At 45.9% G+C, this 23,570-nt stretch overlaps 2 protein-coding genes across 5 annotated transcripts in view; one reads left to right on the plus strand and one right to left on the minus strand.

Annotated features, from left to right (window-relative positions):
* The first annotated feature begins 317 nt into the window (after positions 1-317).
* On the plus strand, positions 318-3,411 carry LOC104134818 (endonuclease domain-containing 1 protein). Its single transcript, XM_035903880.1, has 2 exons — positions 318-630; positions 2,866-3,411. Exons 1-2 carry the CDS (start codon positions 346-348, stop codon positions 3,409-3,411), a joined length of 831 nt encoding a protein of 276 aa, XP_035759773.1. The 5' UTR covers positions 318-345.
* A 3,690-nt stretch (positions 3,412-7,101) lies between these two features.
* Positions 7,102-23,570, minus strand: part of LOC104134819 (interleukin-2 receptor subunit alpha) — a 30,505-nt gene continuing 14,036 nt past the window's right edge. The window contains exons 3-9 of one of the 4 annotated variants that reach the window (XM_035903870.1): positions 18,443-18,628; positions 18,102-18,224; positions 17,553-17,789; positions 16,118-16,159; positions 15,126-15,173; positions 14,168-14,231; positions 7,102-7,181 (exon numbers count right to left, since the gene is read on the minus strand). In XM_035903870.1, coding sequence (XP_035759763.1) covers positions 14,188-14,231; positions 15,126-15,173; positions 16,118-16,159; positions 17,553-17,789; positions 18,102-18,224; positions 18,443-18,628 — 680 coding nt within the window. In that variant the 3' untranslated portion in view covers positions 7,102-7,181; positions 14,168-14,187. Of the gene's footprint in view, positions 7,182-10,865; positions 13,158-14,167; positions 14,232-15,125; positions 15,174-16,117; positions 16,160-17,552; positions 17,790-18,101; positions 18,225-18,442; positions 18,629-23,570 lie in introns of those variants that run through there. The other 3 variants (XM_035903867.1, XM_035903868.1, XM_035903871.1) reach the window with 3 other exon arrangements.

A 23,570-nucleotide genomic window follows, 5' to 3' on the forward strand; every position in this document is an offset into this window, starting at 1 on the left:
GTCCCAACACCATTCCTCGTTTCCAAGAAAACTTTGCTGTGTGAGCTGATTAGATGTGGGGTGGGTTTGGATCCCTCTCCAGACAGGCTAAATTCTCCCACTGCTGCCTCCTCTAGGCACCTAAAACCTATTTTAGATTTCACCCTTATTCCCCTGTTGATTTTTCCGTATCTAGGAGGACAGCAGTTGTTCCCTCCTTGGTCTCTCGTAGTCCCCTCCTCTGACAGCCATGTCCCACAAGCACAAAAATTACTCCAGGCAATGACAGGCTTTCTCCAAGTTGAGTGTCTCTCTGCATATGCCCTCCAGGTGAGCAAAAGCCCTGCACTTGAAATCCTCCCTGCGATGCTGTTGCTGCTGCTGCTGCAGGTCTCAGCGAGCTGCCTCTGGCTGGGACGCAGCGAGGTGGTGACATCCTTTGAAAGTTCATGCCCTCAGTTTTTCTTCCGGGAAATCCCCCCAAATGAAGCCCTGGAGCCAGAGAGCCCAGCCTGGATCTGCCAGCGTTACAACAACCAGTATTACTTTGCCACCCTGTACGACAGGAACAGGCGTATTCCCGTGTACTCTGCTTACCTCTACCAGCCCGCACCTGGCAAGAGACCTAAAACATGGCTGGTGGAGCCCCAGGTGAGTGTCCTCTCGCACAGTGTGTCACCCTCCAGTCATTAAAAGATGAACTGCAGCATTTAACCAAACACTTCTTTTTCCTCCCACACATGCAAATGGGCCCACTGGATGGGATTCGTCTCATCTAACTTCAAACACCTTCACCACACGATTCCTCTGATGTGTCTGAGACATCAGCAGGAGGATGAGATGAGTCATATCCTAAAAGCGCCCATTTTTCCGCATTGACCTTACAGGAGCACTAAGTCAAATTACATTACATTACATTCATGTACATTACATTAAGTAAGTCAAGGCCCCCCCTCCCTGTCCCATTCTGTGGTGGGGGACAAAACGATGGGGAAAAGACACCCAACAGCAGCTAAATTTGAGGGACCAGCTGTGCTGGGCTCTGATCTCTGCTTCCCCCTGAGCTGTTTCTCATCCCTGACATAGCGTATTTGCTCCCAGTTAAGAGTCAGTTTGACTTTGTTCGTGGCATCAGAGAAGTGCAGAGAAACTCAGAATTAGGGTGAGAGGACCCAGTGAAGAAGTTCAAGCACAGGCACTCAGCAATGAGAGGGTTGGATTAACATGGTAAATTTATTGAGTGATATTTCAGGCAGTGAAAAGGGAGTAGGACCAGTATGAGTCAAGTCAGAAGTGCATGATCTACATCCACCTGCGGTTGCACATTGCCACCATTGCCTCAGGCTTGGTTCAGAAGGATCCACCAGACACACAGGTCTCTGCGAAATACAGAGGCCTCCCAAATGTCCTTCTGACAAACTTCAGACCTTCAGAAAAAAAGACCAAGCAAATGATGGAAGAGAAGAAGACAAAATTCAGGTCATTGCTAGGGACACAGTAGCAGTAGGGAATTTAGGTGAAAATGAGCCGCAGAAGAAAGCCATATGCCCTGTTCCAGAGGAAGGCTAAATATGTTTCCCTAAATATGAAAAGAAAGGTGTTATAGTTATGAAAAAAAGCATTTACACTTGTTACTCATAGGAACTCAAGCAACTAATTTGGTGTTGCACCACAGCAGCCTCCATATTTAGAGGGGATAAAACCTGCTCTTTTCCTCCTGGACCATGGACCCAGGCCATCTGTGAGATCTGTGATTTTGCTAACTTTCCTCAGAGGTCTTTTTGCAGAATTTAGGTTCCCTGGGTCTCTTTGGGGATTATGAGCTCTTTTAAGAGGCTGATCATTTCTAACTTATTTTCAGTGATGCTGCGGAAGGAGCACATCTGTGTTCCCTAGCACAGATCAGCTCTGAGACACGTTATTAGCACTGCAGTAGCAAATCCCACTTGCATTCAGGTATCTTTGCTTACTGAGCAGAAAGGTTCATCATCGCAATGAACTACAGCCCTCCCAGGAAAACCTCACCTCTAGGATCGGTTTCCTTACACGTGTATGGGGGTTAGAGGAGGCAAACACTAGTGTTTCAGGAGTGTGGTACCCCTGCAGCAACCACACTTACTTCTTCCCGAGTGAGCGGCCTCACTCAGTGGGAGAAGTGGGAGAAGAGCAGAAGGGTCTGAGTCCTCCTTATCTCCTCCTGGTAGTCCGGTGGGCTCCATGGCTCTTCTGCTCATCCTCTTTCCATCCTGTCCACCTTCAAGGACTCCCTAAGATGCCCAACCTTCAAAGAGGGTATGTGTGTGCTTGTTTTCCTTATGCTTGTAAAACACCAGGGTGTTGACAGACTGGATTAAGAAAAGGCATCAAAACCTTGCATAGAGACTGAGAGCGCTATTGTGGAAATGGGGCTGAACGGAGCAAAAGCCAGGGCTGGTGATAGTGTGATTAGGTGCAGGTGATGAAGGTTGGGTTGGAGGAACTGGGGAAAGCCCTGGACAGATGTGGGATGTGGAGAAGGGAGGAAAGGGAACCAGATGTGGCAGGGGCTATGTCTCACCAAAGTCACCTTTCAAACCTGGGAGTGGAAAATGCTCATTGTCTCATGCATCTACCCACACTCCCACCACAGGCTGCAGGCTGGATTTCAAAGGTCACAAGTCAAATCGAGAGCAGTCAAATTCTGAGCTTTATTATTTATTTTTTTTTTAATCTCTTGTGTTCATCAGGGAGGGGCAGCTTTATGATTTCTCTCTGATTCATGCATTTTCATACACTGAGATGACAAAAAATGGGTGCTCGGCACTCAGAGACTTCTGCTCCAGGGAAACCTGCTCCATTACCCCCATCCCCAATACTAACACATTTTCCTCTTCTTTACTGGTCAAGCTGATGGGTCTAACTTATCCCAAAACTATGGAAAAAGAGTGGACCCTCTTAAATAATTACAACGTCAGCTTGGAGCAACTCAGCAAGAGCCAGGCTATCTACCAAGACTACAAGAACCTGACGGGTTTGAACCGTGGCCATTTAAACCCCAGCAGCCATCACCCCGACCCCAGCAGCAGGAAAGCTACCTTCACCCTCACCAACATAGTGCCCCAGAATGAGAAACTCAACGGCGGCGCATGGAACAACTATGAGCAGCAAATGATGATCAGGAGGACCCAGGGCTGTAACACCACCTACGTCGTCGTGGGCGCCGTGCCTGGGAACAACTATATCGCCAAGGGGAGGGTTAATAAACCCAGCTACCTCTGGTCGAGTGCCTGCTGCGAGGTGGACACCAACCACAGGAAGTCTTGGGCGGTCATTGCTGAGAACGACAGGAACGAGGTCCAGCTCCTCACGTTGGGGGAGCTGGAGGACGTGTTGACCCAGCTCTACGGGAGGGGCCAGGTTTCTCTGTTTGACAGCGCCTGTCCCCGGGCATAAGCCCTGCTTCACATCCTGGGTGTAAAAGGCTTGGGAGCTTTCGCCAACATGTCCTGTGTAGCATCTGTCTTGCTTCCTTCTCTAGTGGTTTTCCAGCTCTGTCTCTCAGAGCACCTTCTCCTCTGATAAAAGGGAGAAAGAGGCCAGCAGAGCCTCCAGTTGGTTTGCTTTGCTGCTTACCCTTGGATGAAGCTGTCAGGGAGGAGTCCTTGCCCTGGCCACCCTGGAGGGGCAGGCTGGATAACAGCAAGGAAATCAGAGCTTGTTGCTGACACTAGAGGTGCTTTGATTTTTTTTCCCTTTTCCTCCAGGCCCGTATACAGATTGTAGTTCCTTCCTCTCCTCGTTAAATATCACTGATGTTGTGCTGCTGACTTGTCCCTCACCTCTTCAGGAAGGGCATGGGTCTAGGGTGGCTCAGGTTGCCCATAGAGATTGTGGAGTCTCTGTCTCTGGGGTCAAAACCCAACTGGACAATCTGCTCTAGCTGACCCTGCTTGAGCAGGGGTCTGGACTAACAGACCTCAAGAGGCCCCTCCCAACCTCAACGATTCGGTGATTCTGTGGGCTAAGAAAGCAAAGAGCCCAAGGATTGCTGGCAGTCTGTAAGGATTATCCTACAAATACATTCTGACCAACACAGCCAATGACCACAGCAGAGGATAAAGGGAGGAAGGTGGAAAGGAGGAAGACAACTAAGCATAGGAGGAACATCCCAGCTCTCTTGCAGTCTGTAGATAGGTAAAACAAGGAGAAGGAAGGAAATAACCTACATTAATCACAAGGCTCCCCAACCCTGAACTTGCATGAGGACCGTGCTTATGTAAATTTACTAGCAGGTTTTTGTTTGCTTGCTTTTGGACCATGCCCCTTGAGGGCAGGAGCTGAGGTATCAGACAACCAGTCTCAGGGGTCAGATATACAGCAGGCTTTGGTCAGTCAAAGACAAATTTTGGTGATACGCTGGTTGGATAATTTCATTCTCTGCTCTGCTTCTAAACCTTTTCTGCAGATTTATGTATAAACTAATTTTGTGAAATATATTCAATGGGTGTAAAGATCTATGTGTGCCATATCATTTCGTTCCTGAGTGGTTTACAATATAAATTATTTGCTCCAGTAGTGGATCATAAGGTCACTTTACTTATAAACCAAAATTTGCTTCCCACTGAAATTTTACCTATAGCATCCTTGCGGGAGGTAGGCTGTCCAAATGCAATCTGAAGATGCCATAACACCTACAAAAGTGTCACCATCAGACTCCACTTACTTTTCCTATGAATGTGCATGAACAAAGCAGATCACGGTGCAAACAGCTCATACAAACTCTTTCACTTCCAGAGATATCAGCTTGAGCCTGAACGTCTCAGGTCAGGTTCATCAGCCTACTGGGTCTCATCGCTCACCCAGGACAAACCTCTGGAGACTGCATAGAAACATGGGGTGGGGTTCAGGTGTGGAGTCAGACACCTACATGCAGATGTCTCCATGCATGCTGGCTTTCTGAGCTCTGACTGCAGCCAGCAGAGATCCAAGCATGGCTTAACTTCATAAACAGAGGCATCCTGGGCCACTTGAGATGCCCTGATGTATGCAAGGCATCCAGTGGGGCTGGCTGATATGCTGCAGGATCCTTGGGGGCACCCGCATCCATCTGGGCCAGCAGCCAGAGGCCAGGCAAGTTCCCCAAGGGCATCTCCAGTGGCTCTGGGCACCTGAGCGCAGGCAACCAGATCCCACTGCAGACCACTGGGCAGTGCCTGGTAGCATCATGGACTTCTGCTCCTGTTGTCTCCAGCTGCTGTGATGAGAGCAATAGCACCCACTTGTGCCAGCTTGTGTTGCTCCTTTTTAGGAGGACAAGGCAGGAACATGACTCACACCCCCCTTTTCTGGATAGCCCCTGCTGTCCCAGGTCCCATACATACATACAAATATCTTAAGGGCGGAAGTCACGAGGACGGAACCAGGCTCTTTGCAGTGGTGTCCAGCAACAGGACAAGGGGCAATGGTACAAACCGAAACATAAGAGGTTTCAGTTGAATATGAGGAAAAACTTCTTTACTCTGAGGGTGACAGAGCCCTGGAACAGGCTGCCCAAGGGAGTTGTGGAGTCTCCTTCTCTGGAGATATTCAAAGCCCGCCTGGATGAAGTCCTGCATAGCATGCTCTAGGAGAACCTGCTTTAGCAGGGGGGTTGGACTGGGTGATCTCCCGAGGTCCCTTCCAACCCTTGCCATTCTGTGATTTCTGTGATTCTGTGTCCCCTGCCCTGAAGGATTTTTGCTCCTCAGTTCAAATGCTGGCACAGACCACTGATGGGGTGAAATCATCGGTGCTATTTCAGGTTGAGGGACCTCTGCGTACACCTCTGGGGTTGCTCATGGGGCTTTCTCTGACTCGCACAACCACCTTCTCAGGCCTTCTGGGGCTTGAAACCACACTCATCCTTGCTGCTGCCTGTCCCATGCCCTGCCGCCCCCACTTTCCAGGCTCTGATGGAATTCCCCGCTTCCAGACCACCCCCTGAGTCACCCCTCCACCAGCTCCCCAGAATCTTTTCCACTGGCAGTACCCAGAAATGCCCTCCCCTCCACAGCATGCATGTGAAATACATGGGAAACCAAAAAAAAAAAAAAAAAAATTAAGTGAATCAGCTTGGAGACTGCCTTCCAGCAGATATCAGGGGTGCTTCACACAGAACCCCAGCTTGGAGCTGAGCAGATGGCTGCCCCAGCCCTATGGTCCCCAGCTCCAGGAGCATCCTCCCAGGCAGCTTTCATGTGTGATTTACTCTGGTTTCTGCTGCTCCTGGCTATGAACCGGGAATAGGGATACAGCCCTTTGGTGAGCCCATAGCCAGTCCACGCGTCGTGCGCCTGCCCCCGCTGGAGTGGGAAGCTCTTCTGTCCGCTGGGAAGATACAGCTCCACTGGGATGGGAAGGTAATTTCGCAGTTTGCTCTGTCTCTGTCCGTCTTTGGGGAGAGCTGTGGGTGCTAGCGGGTCGCTGGGATTTTAGACACAAAGGAAAAATGTGAGGGGATGCTGGGAGCTAAACCCCATTAGCCCTATTGCTCATTGCATTGCCCGCTGGGGTTGTCCGAACGGGCATGCAGCTTGCAGAGGGCCCTGCCACTGCCTAAGCTCACTTCCCTGCAAAAAGCTGGACCATGCAGCTTGCTTAGTCCTTTCCCAAAACCATTGATGTTTCAAACTCCTTGAACTGGACAACATGTTGTCACATCCTGTCCTAAAGAAGAAGGAAAAGGGAGAATCAAGAGAGTTGGCATCATCTGGCCTCTGCTTGAGAAAGCAGCTGGGCAAAACTCCTTCGATGTATCCAGATTTTGAGCAGCTATAACATTTTGCAAGAGTAAATACAATATGCTTATTTGTAAAGCTCTCCAGGAGCATCTCTGGCTGCCGCATAGGGAAGACAGACTGGGAGCATCATACTGGGACTTTGCCATCGCCTGGGCAAAGGAGATGCCGTCTCCATCTGCTGGGTCAGACACGCTGAAGCTCTTGGATTTGCTCATCTCTTTCCTGTAAGCAGCAAATGTTCTGTGTGTGGTTCTGCATGAAACACGCACTGTTTGTGGCACTACCAAGCTGCTCTCCTAGCTGGTTGTCCAGGGGGAGTGCACATCTCTATCTCACCCTGCAGGGATAGGGTTCTTCCTGGGAAATGAGGCTCAAAGCCATGAGAGTCCTTGAGTCTCACAGGAGGTCCCACTGGGAATTTCCTGTCTTCAGTTCAATGTGGATCTACAGAAAGGAAAAAAAAAATAATTTCCATTAACTTAACTCCTTTATCTTGCCAGGAGGTATTAGAAGAGAGGAATGTTCAGTTTATTGAAAAACAAGCAACATCTCTATTTTCACATGTTATGCACTGTGGTTGCAAAATAAGCTGGAAAGCCTGGAGACTTGAAAAAGAGTTCTTGCCTCCTGATTCTTCATCCAAACACGTGAAATGTTAGTGTTGGCCAGTTAAATGGAGGAACAATGAATCTTTGCATCTCTACAGCATCTTCTGTCTGATCTTTAGCGCCTTTTCTTGATTTAAAGGGCTAAAATAATGGTTGGTAACTCCTAGAGCAAAACCCGGTGTGGGATAAACAGAAGGGCCCTGAATATATTGAACTAAAGGGTTGAGACAGCAGAAAAGTCTGTTGGGAGTTTATAAAAGAGGAATGGCACCATCAGAACAACTGGGTCATTGAACATATTTGGCAGAGAGGTAGCAAATGAGCAGAGGGGGAAGAGGAAAATTTCTGCCAGACCAGCCGTAAACTGGGCTCGGAGGAAATCTTCAACAGGAAGGAGAATGGAGATCTCAGATCTGATGTGGTGGAATGAAAAACATTTTAAACTGGGGAAGAGAGTTAACACTGAGTTAACACTGGACGCGCCGAGTTAAGGCTGCAGATGCTGAAAGGCTTTATGCTGTGTCTGTGCGATCTTACACAACTCTCAGGATATTTGCTGGGAAGATTTCTTTTTCACATGCCGTAATAGTATCAGTGAGATCAATATTTTCAGATCCAAAACGCCAGGTCTCATACTATGAACTAACGTTTGCTTTCTAAGTATCACGTTGGCTTCTGTAAAGCACTTATAATGTAAACGTGCGCTCTGTTTCTGACAAATTGCACAACCGCATCTCTTTCACCAGTTACGTTACCTGAACCTAATCTCTTTCTGAGTAACCTGCTCATGTTTTCTTAGTTCAGTACATGAAGACTTGTTTTAACAAACTGCTATGTGCATAAATGTTAAACAGTAATCTACTCCCAGGGCTTTGGGATTTTACTCTGAACGTTAGGAGCACTGGACTGGGACTGAGACTGGTTTACAAAGTCACCCCAGTACCACGGTTTCCAATCAATAAAACGAAGAATTTTCTTCATTTCACTGTGCACTGTGACTTAAGGCTAAAAAGGGGAGTATAAAAGCCTTCAGGTTTGTTATTTTCCTCTTACACTGCCCTAAATCAGAACTTAACTGAGGACTGAGGGGAGTTTGAGCAGCACGAAAAACACTAAAAATTGGAGGAGACATAAGCCTTTGGTTTTGAGCAGAGTGAGCTGGAAAACAGGGCTACTCATGCACAGGAAATTTTGTCATTTCAAAATGTAGTTTCAGTCTGAATCAGAACAAAACCCCAAGAGTTTCCAAATTCCCCTTGAAATGGAAATTCTGAGAATTTTGGTCTGGAAACGCTGAAGCAGGGTGTTTCTGATACTCACCTCCTGCCCCAGACCTGCCGAGCGAAATCAACTTTCTCGTCAGTGTGCAGCCGTGCTGCCACCAGCTTCCCTGAGGAGGTGGGAGGTTTCCTGGGGACACCTGTGGTGACATCTCCCAGGAGCCTCTCCGAGGATCCCCAGGCTCTGAGTATTGATCTGGGAGCCCTTATCCCTGCTGGATACCTGGGGCATTGCACAGCTGAGTCCTGGAGGTACCTCAGGTGGTTGAAAGGGCTGTGTTAGGAAGATGGAGGAAGATGGAGGCTGTTGGCAGGGTAGAAGAACCAGTTTTGTTTCTTGCAAAAGACCCAAACCATTTATAGAATCATAGAATATTTTGGGTTGGAAGGGACCCCTAGAGGTCATCTAGTCAAACCCCCCTGCAGGGAGCAGGGACACCTTTAACCAGATCAGGTTGCTCAGAGCCCCGTCCAACCTGGCCTTGAATGTTTCCAGGGATGGGGCCTCCACCCGTGCCAGGGTTTCACCACCCTCATTGTAAAGAATTTCTTCCTTATATCCAGTCTAAATCTACCCTGGTTTAGTTTAAATCCATCACCCCTTGTCCTGTCACAACCAGCCCTCCTAAAAAGATTATCCCCATTTACGCAGCAGCACTTTTCCTGGCAGCCATGGACTGCACCCTCCTACCACATGGACCTCTCCATGGTTGGGATGACACCTCCGGAGTCTATTGGCAGAAAGGGTCATATTTGGTATGGGTATGAATACCACAGCTTTAAAAATGAAATCTAGGTAGGGAATATCTTCCCTGAATTTCTTCTGCAGAAAGACTGGAGGAGAAAACAATTAAGAGACCTGGAAATGACTGGTGGAGCGGGTGCTTGCTAGAGTTCTGAAGTCTTTGCTCGCATGCCTTTATGCTCCCCAGGTGAGCACGTATTTGCCCTGCCACGCTGTTTTTCCTATAGACAAGGTAAAAACAAATCTAGAAAATGTGTAGGTCGCTGCAGTGTTATGGCTGTGACTGAGAGGCAGGTCTGTGCTCTTTCGCTGCCTCCCTGCACGCCTTCTCAACCTTGCCTTATGTCTACTGTCTGAATTGTCTAAGACACAGGCCATTTTTGGCCACCAAACAGTGCTTGTGCATAAGATCCCCACCTTTACTATTTTTTATTTGTCATTGCAACCAAAAAACATGCTTAAATTTAAACTTAAGAAATTATTTTGTCTTAGGGTGGCGGGAAGTATTTTTATCAGGTTTGTTCAGCAATGCATTTACAGAGGTGAGTGACAGATTCTGCAAGTCTTCACGACTTCTAGGGCTGGGATCTGGCTTACTTATTGGGACATCTTATAGTAGGTGTTTACATGTGGGGGTAATTCTGCAGGCTGGGCACAAACGAATTGTGCTGCTTGGCTTCCAGCTGTCAGTGCAGAGGAAGATGGGCCTTCCATAGGTCCTGTGTTGCAGCTTCCAGCCCTATATAGATGTCTCCGACACCCCTGGGTGTCTCAGATCATGGTAGTTACCTATCTTTAGGCAACCAGATTGATCTGTAGGTGTTTCCTTGCCAGCTGCTGTCTGAGATCCCAGCAGAGTCAAGGGAGATCCAGTCAATGCAGTCCACGGAGTCTGGAAAACCGTCCAACCAGGGTGGACACCTGCATTTGATAGCCCAGTCTCTCTAGACTCCTCTTTTCTCCACTGCGATGGGACCAGCCCACATGGAGACACCTATATGAAGGCACATACGATGACACATTGCAACGTGCAGGCTGATTACACTGCAGATTCCTGGAAAAACACATATTCTGACACTTGGGTTCCTGGCCATGGTATAGCGCTGTGTGTATTTTCACCCCTTGGGGAGGGTTAGGGTTAAGGGAGCTCCAGTGTCCTTAGATTGTAAAAATCTATGAATTGCTTCCATTATCTATTTTGGAGACATCGCTGCCAGAGATCCTCTTGCCCAAATATTTTTAGTTTCCTCATGCATTTTAAAGGTTAGCTGTGATAGTACATGTGTGATGTGAGCTTTAGCACAGGTCTTTAGAAAAAAAGCCTTCCTGCAACACATCCCTGAGTTTGTCGTACCTTTTGTTAAAATGAGAGGGTAACAGAAAATAAATCATGTATTTTTCAAAGTTTAAATCAATAGCAAGAAGAACAAGCTGCCTTTCAAACACCCAGAACAATTTATCATTATAGTTTATTAGTTGTTCCATGCTGAGAAAACGGAAGTCTACAAAATAAAAACATCAATCACCACATCTCATGTAAAACAAGTAAGAGCGGCCATGGAGGAAGCGCAATAGTGGTGGTGCCCCTTTGGCCACAGCCTCTTCCAGTGGTGGAGTTTTGCTCCCAGGCTGGGTCCTACTGATTTCTAGTTGCTCTCCGTGTGTTGTCTTGAAGGATCAAGTCTCGGACACATTTCCCCTGAGGGCCAACAAGCCCTACCGAGAGGTAAAGTACAGCGCAACCGAGAGTTACAGCCTCCTGATAAAGTACGTACACTGAATCACAGAATCACAGAACGGCAAGGGTTGGAAGGGACACAGCTCCCGTGGCGGAGGTGACCTGGGTTCAGACTCTCTAGGTAGACATTAACAGCTAGGAAAATTAAGCCACGTAATAGTTGTCCAGTCTATAACCCATCATTGCTTACAGGTCTCTTAGCAGCAGTGTGTCTCCCTTCATTTCCAAGAACCAAAGGCAAAATGTGGAGAGAGACCCCGAGCCAACCTGGCTACAGAAAGGAGGAAAAACCCACTGGTGCAGTAGGAGACATATGACTCTGCTCTTGTTATCTGCATAAAAATGTGCGTGCTAGGAGCAGAAGAAATATTAGCTTTCTCCACTGAAATTCCCTGAGCAAGACAAGCCATGCCAGCCTAACTGCAAAGCTTAGGGGGATATGTTAGTAATAAGTAATGTGCATCGACTGAATGAAGCAGAAGAGCTTAGTACCACTGCTGCAGCCTTTAGAGCAGCTGACAGGTGTGAGAACCCATCATCTATTGCAGAAATACAGATTGTTGCTTGCTCCCATACAAAATAACAGCATGTAATAGACCATTACACATTTGTCTTTATAAAGTTATGTAGTACAAATAAGTCCTATTCCAACAGGAATAAAAAAAGGCATGGGAAGTATAAATATAAAGGCTATGGTGTGAGAATAACTCAACAGGAATACAAACCAGTAAAACAATGACACATACACTCTATCACAAAATAGGGAACCACACTAAAATCTCACGTCTCCTGAATTATAATCCCATTTTGCTTTTGTTATATACCATGTAAGCATCTATAGCTAATCTGGTCAATCTGGGCATCGTTTAGCGTCAATGCAGAGAAAGAGGCATCTTTAAACCATGAATCATTTGGCCTGTATCTATCTATCTATCTATCTATCTATCTATCTATCTATCTATCTATCTATCTATTTGTGTGTGTAGATATATGTGGCATAAATAAATGTGCACATACATGTATATATAGGCAATAGGGTGAGATGAACTGCTCTCTGAAGGGACTTGGTCCTCCCCATTTTCTGCCTCAGACATAGATGCTTGCATTTTGTCAGATGAACCCATCCTACCAGGCTAAGCGTGGCTAAAAGGGGTGGAAGACTATTCAAACTTCACAAATTCCCCGTATAATGTAAGTACATGGCAAGTATCGTGTATGCTTGAGTCTGTCCTTAAATGCTTTCTGCGCTAGGTTCTTTGGTGCTCTGCAGCTACAAAAGGAGCTGTCAAATTAATTAACCGCCACAATCTGCAGCATCCTTTTCTGAGCTGTAGGAATAATGTATTAACTGTTGTGGAAGGCGTTAGTCCAAAATAATTGGATAGAGGGGGGTGCATGTGTATACTGAACCACAAGGGGGTCCAGGAAGATTTTCAGCTTATGTGCAGAGGTAAATGGGTTTAATTTCCTTTTCCAAGACGAACAGTGTGAGAAGGAGAAAAGTGTGACTGTGTTTGACCCATCTGAGTAGAGAAGGGACACGGGATGTCAGGTGTCTAGAATCTCTCTTTGTGGGGAAGGTGGTGTGTGGGCTGTAATGACGGTGCCATCATCTAACGTGCTTGGGCGAGCGGTCCATATGTACGCCTGGTCGCTTGGGAGAGGCTGCAGTTATATTAGCAATACATCTGCTATAGGGGAGGAGGAGGAGAAGTGTTTCTGGGCAGCAGTTTCATGCAGGGCTCGTTTCCTGTCTGTCAATGATGGGGTGGACCCCGTAGGTGGAAAGTCACTCTGTCCCCATAAGAATTAAGCCGTAATATTTTCCGCCTCCTTCACACATTAGATTTGAGTGTCCAGGCTTCCTCCTCAATCGCCCCTGCTGGTCTTGTTGTTGCTGGTACAACCTGGTTTCTTCTGTGGCAAGGCATCAATTTCATGAATTCGGGTCTGAACACCGCAATTCCCTGAGAAGTCTTCTCTACAGCAGGAAAAAGGCTTTCCTACAGCTGGGAAGAGGCAGGTTTTCTATGGCTTCTTCTGTATTTACTATGAGAAACCACACAGCACTTTTTGCCGAAGACATCACTTAGGATCTCAGTTACTATTTCATCTGGTATTGGCTATTTCATCACTTGTTCCACCACAGGGCCAGTGCAATGTAGATCATTCTTGCCCATTTTTACCTATCATATTCTCAGAAATCCCACAACGGCCTGGGCAATCTGCACCACAGTTGACCATCTTCATTAAAACATGTTTCAAAACATTGTCTACACTTTCTATGGCTTTATTCTATCATGAACTGGCAAAAAAGCACGACCGATGTGGTTTCACAAGGTCCTTCTCCTTTTCGAGAAAAATCTCCATTCAGCAGAGAACCAGAGCCCATCAGTAATTAGTAAGGAACATGAAGAGAAATGGGGATGAAGATTTAGCAAAGAGAGAGGAGAAAAGGAGAACTCCCAAGTGTCGAATAGGGACATCTTGGATTAACTAGGCTGGGGAGCCTGTGAACGGGAACAGCCTTTGTACAGCTCAGTGTAGTAATAGAAACAGCGAGGAGGCCAGGCTAAAATAAGTCTGAAGTATAAAGTTGTCAGGGCACGACTGAGAAATCAGGGGGATGAAGGAAGAAGAATTACGTGGTCATGGTGGCAGATGCTCCACCAGACTTCCCACAGGTTAGCCAGCGAGAAAAAGACTGATTGCATAATCTATCTGAAACCAACGTATTTGCATAATTAACCTTAATTTCCCCACGGGGTTAATTTTCCACCCATTATTTGAACTGCCATTCTCAGTTCCACAACAGCTGGGACAAACCGTGCTTTTTAATTTCAGCAGCTCTGATCCCTCCTTTTCTTGTGCCAGTATTTAACAGCTGAACCAGGCAACCCAGGGTCATTTATTTAATATCACAGAAGGTATTGAGAAATCTAAGCAGTGCGATAGTGAGATGGCTGATCCGGTTGATACCTCTGCTAGGGATCCCACAGCTAGGGATTTTTTTTTTTTTTTTTTTAGATTTCACATTTTCCTGGTTCCGTCCCACTTACCTTATTCTCTGCTTGGTGAGTCACACAAAGGCAGCGGGAATGATTAGCAGAACAAAAACCATAGCTGTTAAAACAGAAAATCGTCACAGTTAGCACCTGGTTGGATCTGTAATTATTTCAATTATTCCAACTGGGAGAAACAGGCAAGACCTGGGGTAGGGTCCAGAGTTCTTCCATATTGCCCCACTGCTTTGCTCCCTGGGGCAAACAGGACCCAGCCAGTGGGGATCTGGGCAACTAGAATGCAACCATGGCCAAATAACTGGGGACTACTGATGCTGCCATCTCCAGCATAGTTTGCAATACTCCTCCTTCCCTTCCTTTATCTCATTCCATTATTCCTCCTTATTATAATGTGCGCTACAGTTGTCAGCAGACTCCAGCTGGAATCAAGAGCCCTTGTACAAAGTCTTGAGCATATGCACAGTAAAAGACAATTTCTATTTTAGCAGCTAATTGTTGAATGGGAGATGGGGAAGGGGGAGAAGAAAATCTCTTCAGACTGTTCTGAATGCACCAGTTTAGCTGTGAGAAAATATTTTATTTGCCCACCCTTTTTTTACTCTTCTGAAAATGTGAAAGAAACACATCATTTAAATATTTACATTTTTCCTGGGTTTTTCAGTTGAAGTTATTCACTGAATTCACAGAAAGTCTCAGAGAAAGAATCTGAAAATGGCTTCATTTAAAAACGAGAATTTTGGTTTATATATTTTCTTCTACATCCCTTACGAGTCTTTGAAAACCTCTCTGTAAAAAGTGTAAGTGCTTAAACAGTATGTTTACACTTTCTTTACTGACTTCTCACCCAATACGTGGACACAGATGTGTCTTGCCATATACTTATCAGTTCTTATAACAGAGATGGGTCTCTTTGGTAGAACAGCGAATTGAAAGGCAAAGTAACTGCTCTGGGGGAATGGGTTGAAGTCCGAGTCCAGTTAACAAAATGACATACCTGTCACTGGCAGTATCACAGATGAGGAAAAGGGTGGATGAGTCGAACCTACAAAAAGAGAGAAAATCTTGATTTTTGCATTGATTTGCTCTTCTGGTGATGAGCATCAAAGCAGTGATGAGGACAGAGTCAGGTTAGGTCTGACAGCTCTCCCTTTGCATAGAGACTTAAGTGCCATGTTTTTTTCTTGGCCATCAGTAGATGTTTCCAGCCTGGATATCAACATATGTGCTGAGCTGATACCTGGTAATGGTGGGCATGAAGTGAACTGTATCTTCCAGGCAATGGGATCCAGCCAAGGTCTTTATTTCATATGAGACTGAGAAGGATGACTTTCAAGGTGCCAAGCTAGGATTTGGAAACATGGCTTCAAACAGGACCTCTTTTTCCCCGGAAATGTAACACCAAACTTCCCTGGTGCAAGAAATTTATTGAATTTCTCCCTTATCCTGAAAAGGAAGCTCTGAACTTGAGCCACTGTGAGATAAGAGCAGGTTTTTAACAAGAGGTCCTGGAAGAGTGGTGTCTTGATAAATCTCTTTGTGTTGAATGCTGGGGTGAGAACTGAGAAAGGGGAGGATATTCCTTATCCAGCCCCATTAAACACATCGTATCATAACAAAGAGAAAGGCAGTACTTGGGGGAATAAATATTTGGTTTACTAATTACAAAGATCTGACCTTGCTCAGCTTTGAGTGTACTTTTGCAGGAAACTGGAATTATTGTTCTGTTGAACTGAAGGCCAAGATGGCCTATTTCATCATCCAGTCTCAAGTTTTTCATGATTAGAAATTTAAAATTTCAAATATTTGTAATCTCTGACTATTCAATAGGTTGTATCATTTTCTAGGACTGCTATGTTGACGGGGTTTTTTCCATCATAGCAAGAAGGTCCTTCATCCTGATAGTACCAAGGGAAACTATCAATGGAAAAAAAAATTACTGTCCTGAAGGAGGAGGAAAGACCAAACAACAAATTGTGGCTGCTGTACCTGGAACACTCTGAACTGGGCACCACAGGGAAACAGGCAGATCTATGAAGAAAGGGAGAAAGTCCTGGATTAATGCTGAAATAGTGTGTCCAGTGAGTAAAGTGATTCATTCTTACTGTCAGAGCAGCAACGAGAGGCAACAATGATCACCTGAGAGGTCACTCTGCAGGCAACATCCTCATCTACCACATGGCCTGGTATGGGTCACAAAGGCTAGCATTCATCTCACCTACCGTTACGTAGATGTGGCCTCTGAGATAGTCACCTGAGCTCTGCTATAGCCACTGGGGAGAAACAAGCCTTTAAAGGGTGCAATTCATCTCACACTAAAATAGACTACTGAGACAGGGCAGCTAACACAGCACCATCAACACCTATTCCCCTCTGTTGGTTATAAAGGCAGTCCAGCTCAAATGTGGGCATCTATGAAGCAGATGTCTACAGTTCTGCAAGATTAATTTCCCCTTAAAGGCCCAATTATTGGTGAAAACCATTTTTTTTTCCACTCTCTGTTGGTAGGAGAAGTCTTCTTGTGTTGACCTTGCATTGGCTCCCACCTCTGTAAAAGTCAGCCCTATCTCAGAGGAGCTTGGGAAGGTAATGAAAGCCTGAGGACTGTGGAGGTGGTGGACATCTGGGTCCTTCCACCTACAATAGCTCTGCCTGCCACTCAGGGAGGGCCCAAGACCCTCAGTGCTATCACAGATACTTGGTTGTCTTTTTATTGAACTCATTAATTGCAAAGTCAGGAGAGATGCCATCAGAAAAGGTAGGTAATTCGGGGTAGAGGCCATGAAGGCCTTTTTTTTTTTTTTTTTTTTTTTGGCATTAACCCATCTAAGGGCATAAAAGCAAGAAACAGAGGTTCTGCAGCCTCACTTGAGAGGCCTGCTGGCTCCATGGGCGCAATAGTGGTGGGCTTTTTGCTGTCTCCTTGTTCAAAACAGCATCCTGGCTGTTAAATCAAGAGCTGAGACACATCACTCATTTTTAGCTATGGACTGGCTAAACTCTGGATCCTAAAACCCTCAGCAATCATGAGGGATGCTTAGATATAACTTTTGGAGTACCTTACTGTGAAGTGGCAACAGAAGATTACAGTGATAACAGGAGGAAGGAGAAAAGAAAAAGGCTTATTCTACTATTTTCTTCCCAATATATGATAGTGTGGCTCTGTCTGCTCACAAATTCCTGCAAATTTACAGTTAGCATGAAAGCACACCCAAGACAAAATAGGATGCAGCCATGACCTCCCCAGAGGTGTCATCTCCATCAGAGGTGACATCCCCATCAGTGTCAGAGCCCTGAGGTTGCTGATCTCTCCATCCCAGCCCCCAAGCAGGTTGCTCCCTAGGATTGATGCTCTGAGCTGGGGGGTCTGAGCCCTGCATGAACAAGTCATGACACCGATGTGATGCCAAAGCAACCATCTTACCTGGCTCAGTAGTCTGTGGCAGCCACTTGGTGCTATAGCTGCTGTCATTGATGCATTGCATGTCAAGGGGGGTCCAGATGATTTTGCCATTCACCTTCTCGCACCTGCGGGTGCCAGAGGTGGGGTGTTGCTTATCATAACCGCTCTGGCATTTGAAATGTAATACTTGTCCCACGTAATACTGTTGGGTCTGGCTTAAAGAGGCATGTGGCATAGTCTTGGGAGGACCACAAAAATCTGTGGGATCACAAAGCAGCACACGGTTAAATCAGATGATAGATTTTTACCTGCTTCTTCTGTTCTTGAAACAACACGATTTGTATTCTTACGAAATATAGGCAAGCAGGATATACCAAGCCTTCCTAACTGTTTCTTTGGATATAAAATACTCATTGGCTTACACCATATCACTTGTTCAGCCAAGATATTATAGCAATTGCTTCTTTCTCTCTGTCTGTCAAAATAATTAAAAATGACCCATCATTCTTATCCTGCTTCCATGGAAATCAGTGGGAGAAAAGTTACAGTCATGAATGGGCTCTTACTTACATTTCTGGTCAAACTCTGAAAGGTTGCCTTGCTTCTGGGGTGCAGGGCTCTGTGTTTTTCTTTCTGGCTCCTGTGTAACATTTAACTGTATTGTGGGAGCCGTTGACAACAAAGTTTTCTTATCTGTGGGAAAAGTTGTATTTGCTTAATTACAGCAGGACGAATAGCAGAGCAAAGCCAAAGCACCCAAACTTTTAGAGGCAGGATAGAACTGTTGCAAGTTCTAATTTGCAAAGATAAGTGCAAAAGATCATTTGTTAGAGCCGTGCCCAGATGCATCTTATACTGACTCATTGGAAAAACATCTATACAAGTGTAGGAAAAGGACCATGATCACTTACCAATGCATTCAAATTCCCTGTAGACCCAAGCAGCAACCTGGTGTGTTTTCTTACACAGAATCCCCATGTACTGGCCACTTTTCCTTGTGTAGCCACTGTCGCATTCATAATACAGTTTGGTCCCCAGTGGATACATTTCAGCAGTAACATCAGCAAATTCAGTCGTTGGAAGATCTGGGCATTCTTCTGCAAACAGAAGTTCTGAGAATCAGGACAGCCTGGGTAGCTACCTTATTCACCAAGGACTTGCCACACCTTTCTGTCTTATCAATACCAGTTGATGCCCAGAGCTCAGTGAAGTCTAACTCTGCTCCCAGCCACAGGGCTAAAATCACAGCTGAGGCTTGAAAGCGGATGTCACAAAGGGAACATGAGGGTAGCAAAGCTTTGTTTCTTTGATTATCTTTCATCCAAAGAGAGGCTCGGAGTGTCTGGCAAAACTATTAGCTATTTTAAGTGAACATATTTATTTTAACTTTAGAACAATCCCGCCTTCCAAAGCCTTCTTCACATTGGAGTTAGTTGTTGCCATTGATTTGGTAAATACAGATTTGTTCAGGATGCAGGAAAAACCCTTGGGCTTGTCTCCACCAAGTGATGTGAAGGCTGTATTTGTCTACGCTTTTTCAGTTAGGAGGGGCTGATTCGCCTCCCTTGTATTTCATCCAGAGGAGAAAAGATGCTGGAGCAAGGATGTTCTGCAGCAGCTAGGAGTGGTGGTGGGAGGCATCAGGTCCATCTGCCTGCTCCTGCCCCCCTTTCTTTCTGCACCCAGCAGATGGGCAACATGAAACGCTACCAACATTTTCTTAATGAAGCCATACACGATCATATCATAGAGCCGCTGCCTGCACCAGCGAGGCATACTAAGCAAAACTGAGTCATTAAAATTTGCAGCCATCTATAAGCAAACATTGGAAAGGGGAGCAGACTCACAGTTCTGTCTGAGCACACCAAGGAGCAACTTACTGTGAAATAAGTTTGTAAACCTAAATATAACTTGTCCCAAAACAAGGACGTGAAGTGCTGTGTCATCAGCAAATCACATCTAAATATACTTCTCAATCATTTGGAATGAATTAAGTTAGATCATTTCAGTGCACTTGAAAAGCCCACTGAAGCTGAGAGCCAGAAGTTGATAAAGGCACTACTTAATGATTATTTAAAGACTAAAGGCTGAGAAATTCAAACACAAAACAGGCTGGCTGCATCAGGGCTGCAATTTGTGATCTTTGGGTGCATGATCTGTGGCCCTTTATACTTACACACAGCAATAACAGTGATTATGAGTAAAATTTCTTAGTCACCATGGCTTCACATTTCCTGCAGCCATTTTCATAAAATCACAGAATCACAGAATGGTTGGGGTTGGAAGGGACCTTAAAAATCATCTAGGTCCAACCCTTCTGCTGTGGGCAGGGACACCTTCCGCTAGAGCAGGTTGCTAAAAGCCCCACCCAACCTGGCCTTGAACACTTCCAGGAATGGGGCAGCCACAACTTCTCTGGGCAACCTGTGCCAGTGCCTCACCACCGTCCTCATAAAAAAATTCTTCCTTATATCTAATCTAAATCTACCCACTTTCAGTTTAAAGCCATTACCTCTCACTCTATCACTGCATGCCCTTGTAAAAAGTCCCTTTCCAGCTTTCTTGTAGGTCCCCTTCAGGTACTGAATGGCTGCAATCAGGTGCCCCCAAAGCCTTCTCTTCTCCAGGCTGAACAACCCCAACTCTCTCAGCCTGTCCTCACAGCAAAGGAGCTCCAGCCCTTGAATCATCTTCGTGGCATCCTCTGGACTTGCTCCAACAGGTCCACGTCCTTATGTTGGTGGCCCCATTACTGAATGCAGTACTCCAGGTGGGGTCTCACAAGAGTGGAGTAGTGGTGGAGAATCATGTCCCTCAACCTGCCTGCCACATTTCTTTTGATGCAGCCCAGGATACGGTTGGCTTTCTGAGCTGCAAGCACACATCGCCAGGTCATGTTGAGCTTCTCATCAACCAACACCTCCAACTCCTTCTCCTCAGGGCTGCTCTTAATTCATTCTCCGCCCAGCCTGTATTTGTGCTTGGGATTGCCCTGACCCATGCACTTGGCCTTGTCAAACTTCATGAGGTTCCTAAAGACCCACCTCTCAAGCCTGTCAAGGTCAATCTAGATGGCATCTCTTCCCTCCAGCACGTTCACCGCACAACACAGCTTGGTGTCGGTAGCAAACTTGCTAAGGGTGCGCTCAGTCCTGCTGTCCATGTCACCAACAAAGATGTTAAACAGCGCCAGTCCCAACACTGACTCCTGAGGAGTGCTACTCATCACTGGTCTCCACTTGGACATCAAGCCATTAACCGCAACTCTTTGAGTGCGACCATCAGCCAATTCCTTACTCACTGAGTGGTCCATCTGTCAAATCCATGTCTCTCCAATTTAGAGACAAGGATGTTTTGCGGGACAGTGTCAAATGCTTTGCATAATTAATGCAACCTTAGCATCCAGCAAGAATGACTGTGAAAGGGCCTTGAATCCCTGACAGTTGTTCATCATTTGGCGTCTGCCCTTGACTCCCAAAGTGACGCCTTCTTGAAACAAAGCCATGCTTTGCCAACAGCAGCCCAGTCAGTGACTCCCAGACCCCGTCCTGCAACGACTTTTCTTTCAGAGCCACCCATCATTTTCTTGCTTTGATATTTTCTGCCCTTTTTACTTTTCATTATCTTGCCGCTTTGTAAAAGTCACAAAGCTTGAGGAAGGCAACAAGGAAAGGTATTGTGAATATCTTAACAGCTAAGGCATATTTTAATCCCCTTGTGTATTTGTGTTATCGAAGGATTCACCTTGTAAACTACATCAGACTGTGGCTTCGAGAGAAGCGACTGTACCCGAAATAGTTAACCACATGGTTTACCACAGACTGTCAGGGTGATTAAAATTAAAGAGTTATCAGATTAGCAGCAAGTTGAGATCACGTACTCTCACTTTCCCTGAAAGCTAAAAGCATGTTTCCCTCAAGACTTCAAAAGCCTCTTTGAAGCAGACTGCAGATCTGAATCTCAGCACAAGGCACTCAAACCTACAACTCTTTAGTCTCTTCTTAAGAAAACCCACAGCATTTAGCCTACTCATCATAAAGGGCAACTGTTGTTTTAATTGATGATTAAATGAAGTCAGGGTTCTTCTGAACTTGCACGCGTCAGATAAAGATTGTGTAGAAATGGTGTACACGGGTGACAGTGAGCAATACCCATCAGGCTGGCACTCTTGGATCAACTCATCCACATTGCAGCTGGATCTCAAGCAACACTCCTAGGATCCAGCCTTTTCATTTCATCCACATCACTCAAATTCTTGTCTTCTCACATCTAAACCACTGTAGTAGCCTGAAGAAGGGCTTCTACAGGTATGTCAACGAGAAAAGGAAGGCGTACCCCCCCGATGAACAAGAATGACAACCTAGCATCAACAGATGAGTAGAAGGCTGAGGTACTCAATTTTTTTGCCTTAGTCTTCACTGGTAACCTCTGTCCTCATCCCTCTCAAGTCTATGGATCACAAAGATGGAGACTGAGGGGTAAAGCCCCTCCCACTGTAAGGGAAGATCAGGTTTGTGACCACCTGAGGAACCTGAACATACATAAGTCTATGGGACCTGATAAGATGCATCCCAGAGTCAGGAACTGGCTAATGCGCTTGCCAAGCCACTCTCCATAATATTTGAAAAGCCATGGCAGTCAGGTGAAGTCCCTGGGGGCTGGAAGAAGGGAAACATTGTGCCCATCTTTAAAAAGGGTTGAAAGGAACACTCTGGGAACTACTGACCTGTCAGCCTCACCACTGTGTCTGGGAAGATCATGGAACAGATCCTTCTAGAAGCTATGCTAAGGCACGTGGAGGACAGGAAGGTGATTCAAGACAGCCAGCATGGTTTCACCAAGGGCCAGTTCTGCTTGACCAACCTAGTGGCTTTCTGTGATGGTGTGACAACAACAGTGGACAAGAGAAAACCAACAGACGTCATCTATCTGGACTTCTGCGAAGCCTTCAACATGGTCCACCACAACATCCTTCCCTCTAAATTAGAGAGGCATGGATTTGATGGGTGAACTGTTTGGTGGATAAGGAATTGGTTGGATGATCACATTCAGAGGGTAGTGGTCAACAGCTCGATGTCCGGACGGAGACTGGTGACAAGCAGTGTCCCTAATTTCCTAGGTCTCATGGTGACCTTCTGTTTGCTTCCCTCTCTTGACTTCTAACTGCTTCACCATCACATCAAATATTTTTCTCACATCTTTAAGAACCTCTTCCTTATCCAGCACCATAACTTTTCAAAACATTGGCTCCTCTTTCCATGCTAAACCTCCTCACCAACATGTTTGATATCAGCTCTGGGGTTTATTGCTGTACCAGTCCTCATACTGGGAGGAGCCACGCATGAATATGGAAATTTCAAGATAACCATTGCCATTATTCCTCTTCATTGTCTTTAAGTATCTTATATATCTTCAGAGGTGCTTTTCTTTAAGTGGTCTTTTACCCATCTTTCAAGAGCAGGTAGGCACCCAGCATGCTAATCAGTATTCTGTACTTCCTTGCCTTTGATAAGTTTTCTGAGACCTGCAAGCCACTCCTTGTCATCTGAACCACAAGATTAGGTGGAATTCCTGCTATTCCTGCTATTCCTGCTTAAGTAATGGTGCCTGATGCCATCTGATGTGTCTTAGGGCATCTGGGACCTCCACATAAGCTGTCAGATATCACCTAGGAGTTACTGGAGCCTCGTGCCAGGCAGAATACTCTGCCATGCCGTCTTTTGAGAGTTCATTGACATGTGCTAAATAAAGCTTAACTGCCTTGGGTTACCCTCAGCATCTAGCATCACTATTTAGGCTTAGTGGAAAGAAACCCACGAGCTAAATCACCATCAGTTCTTTCAGTGCTTGGGTTTCTTCCCTGAGGTTTCCCATTCAAATACGTTACTGACCCAACACAAAACTGCTCATAGCAGACCTGCTGGCAGCATAAGGATTTATGAAGCTCTCCTACCTATTTCTCTTCCCTGTTGTCTGAGTTAGACTAGGCATCAGCACACACCTTTTGTCCAGAAGAATTGAACAGGGAAAATTTATAAC

This window comes from Egretta garzetta, unplaced genomic scaffold (genome assembly GCF_000687185.1).
Source record: "Egretta garzetta isolate BGI_Z169 unplaced genomic scaffold, ASM68718v1 scaffold260, whole genome shotgun sequence".
Classification (NCBI taxonomy): Eukaryota; Metazoa; Chordata; class Aves; order Pelecaniformes; family Ardeidae; genus Egretta; species Egretta garzetta.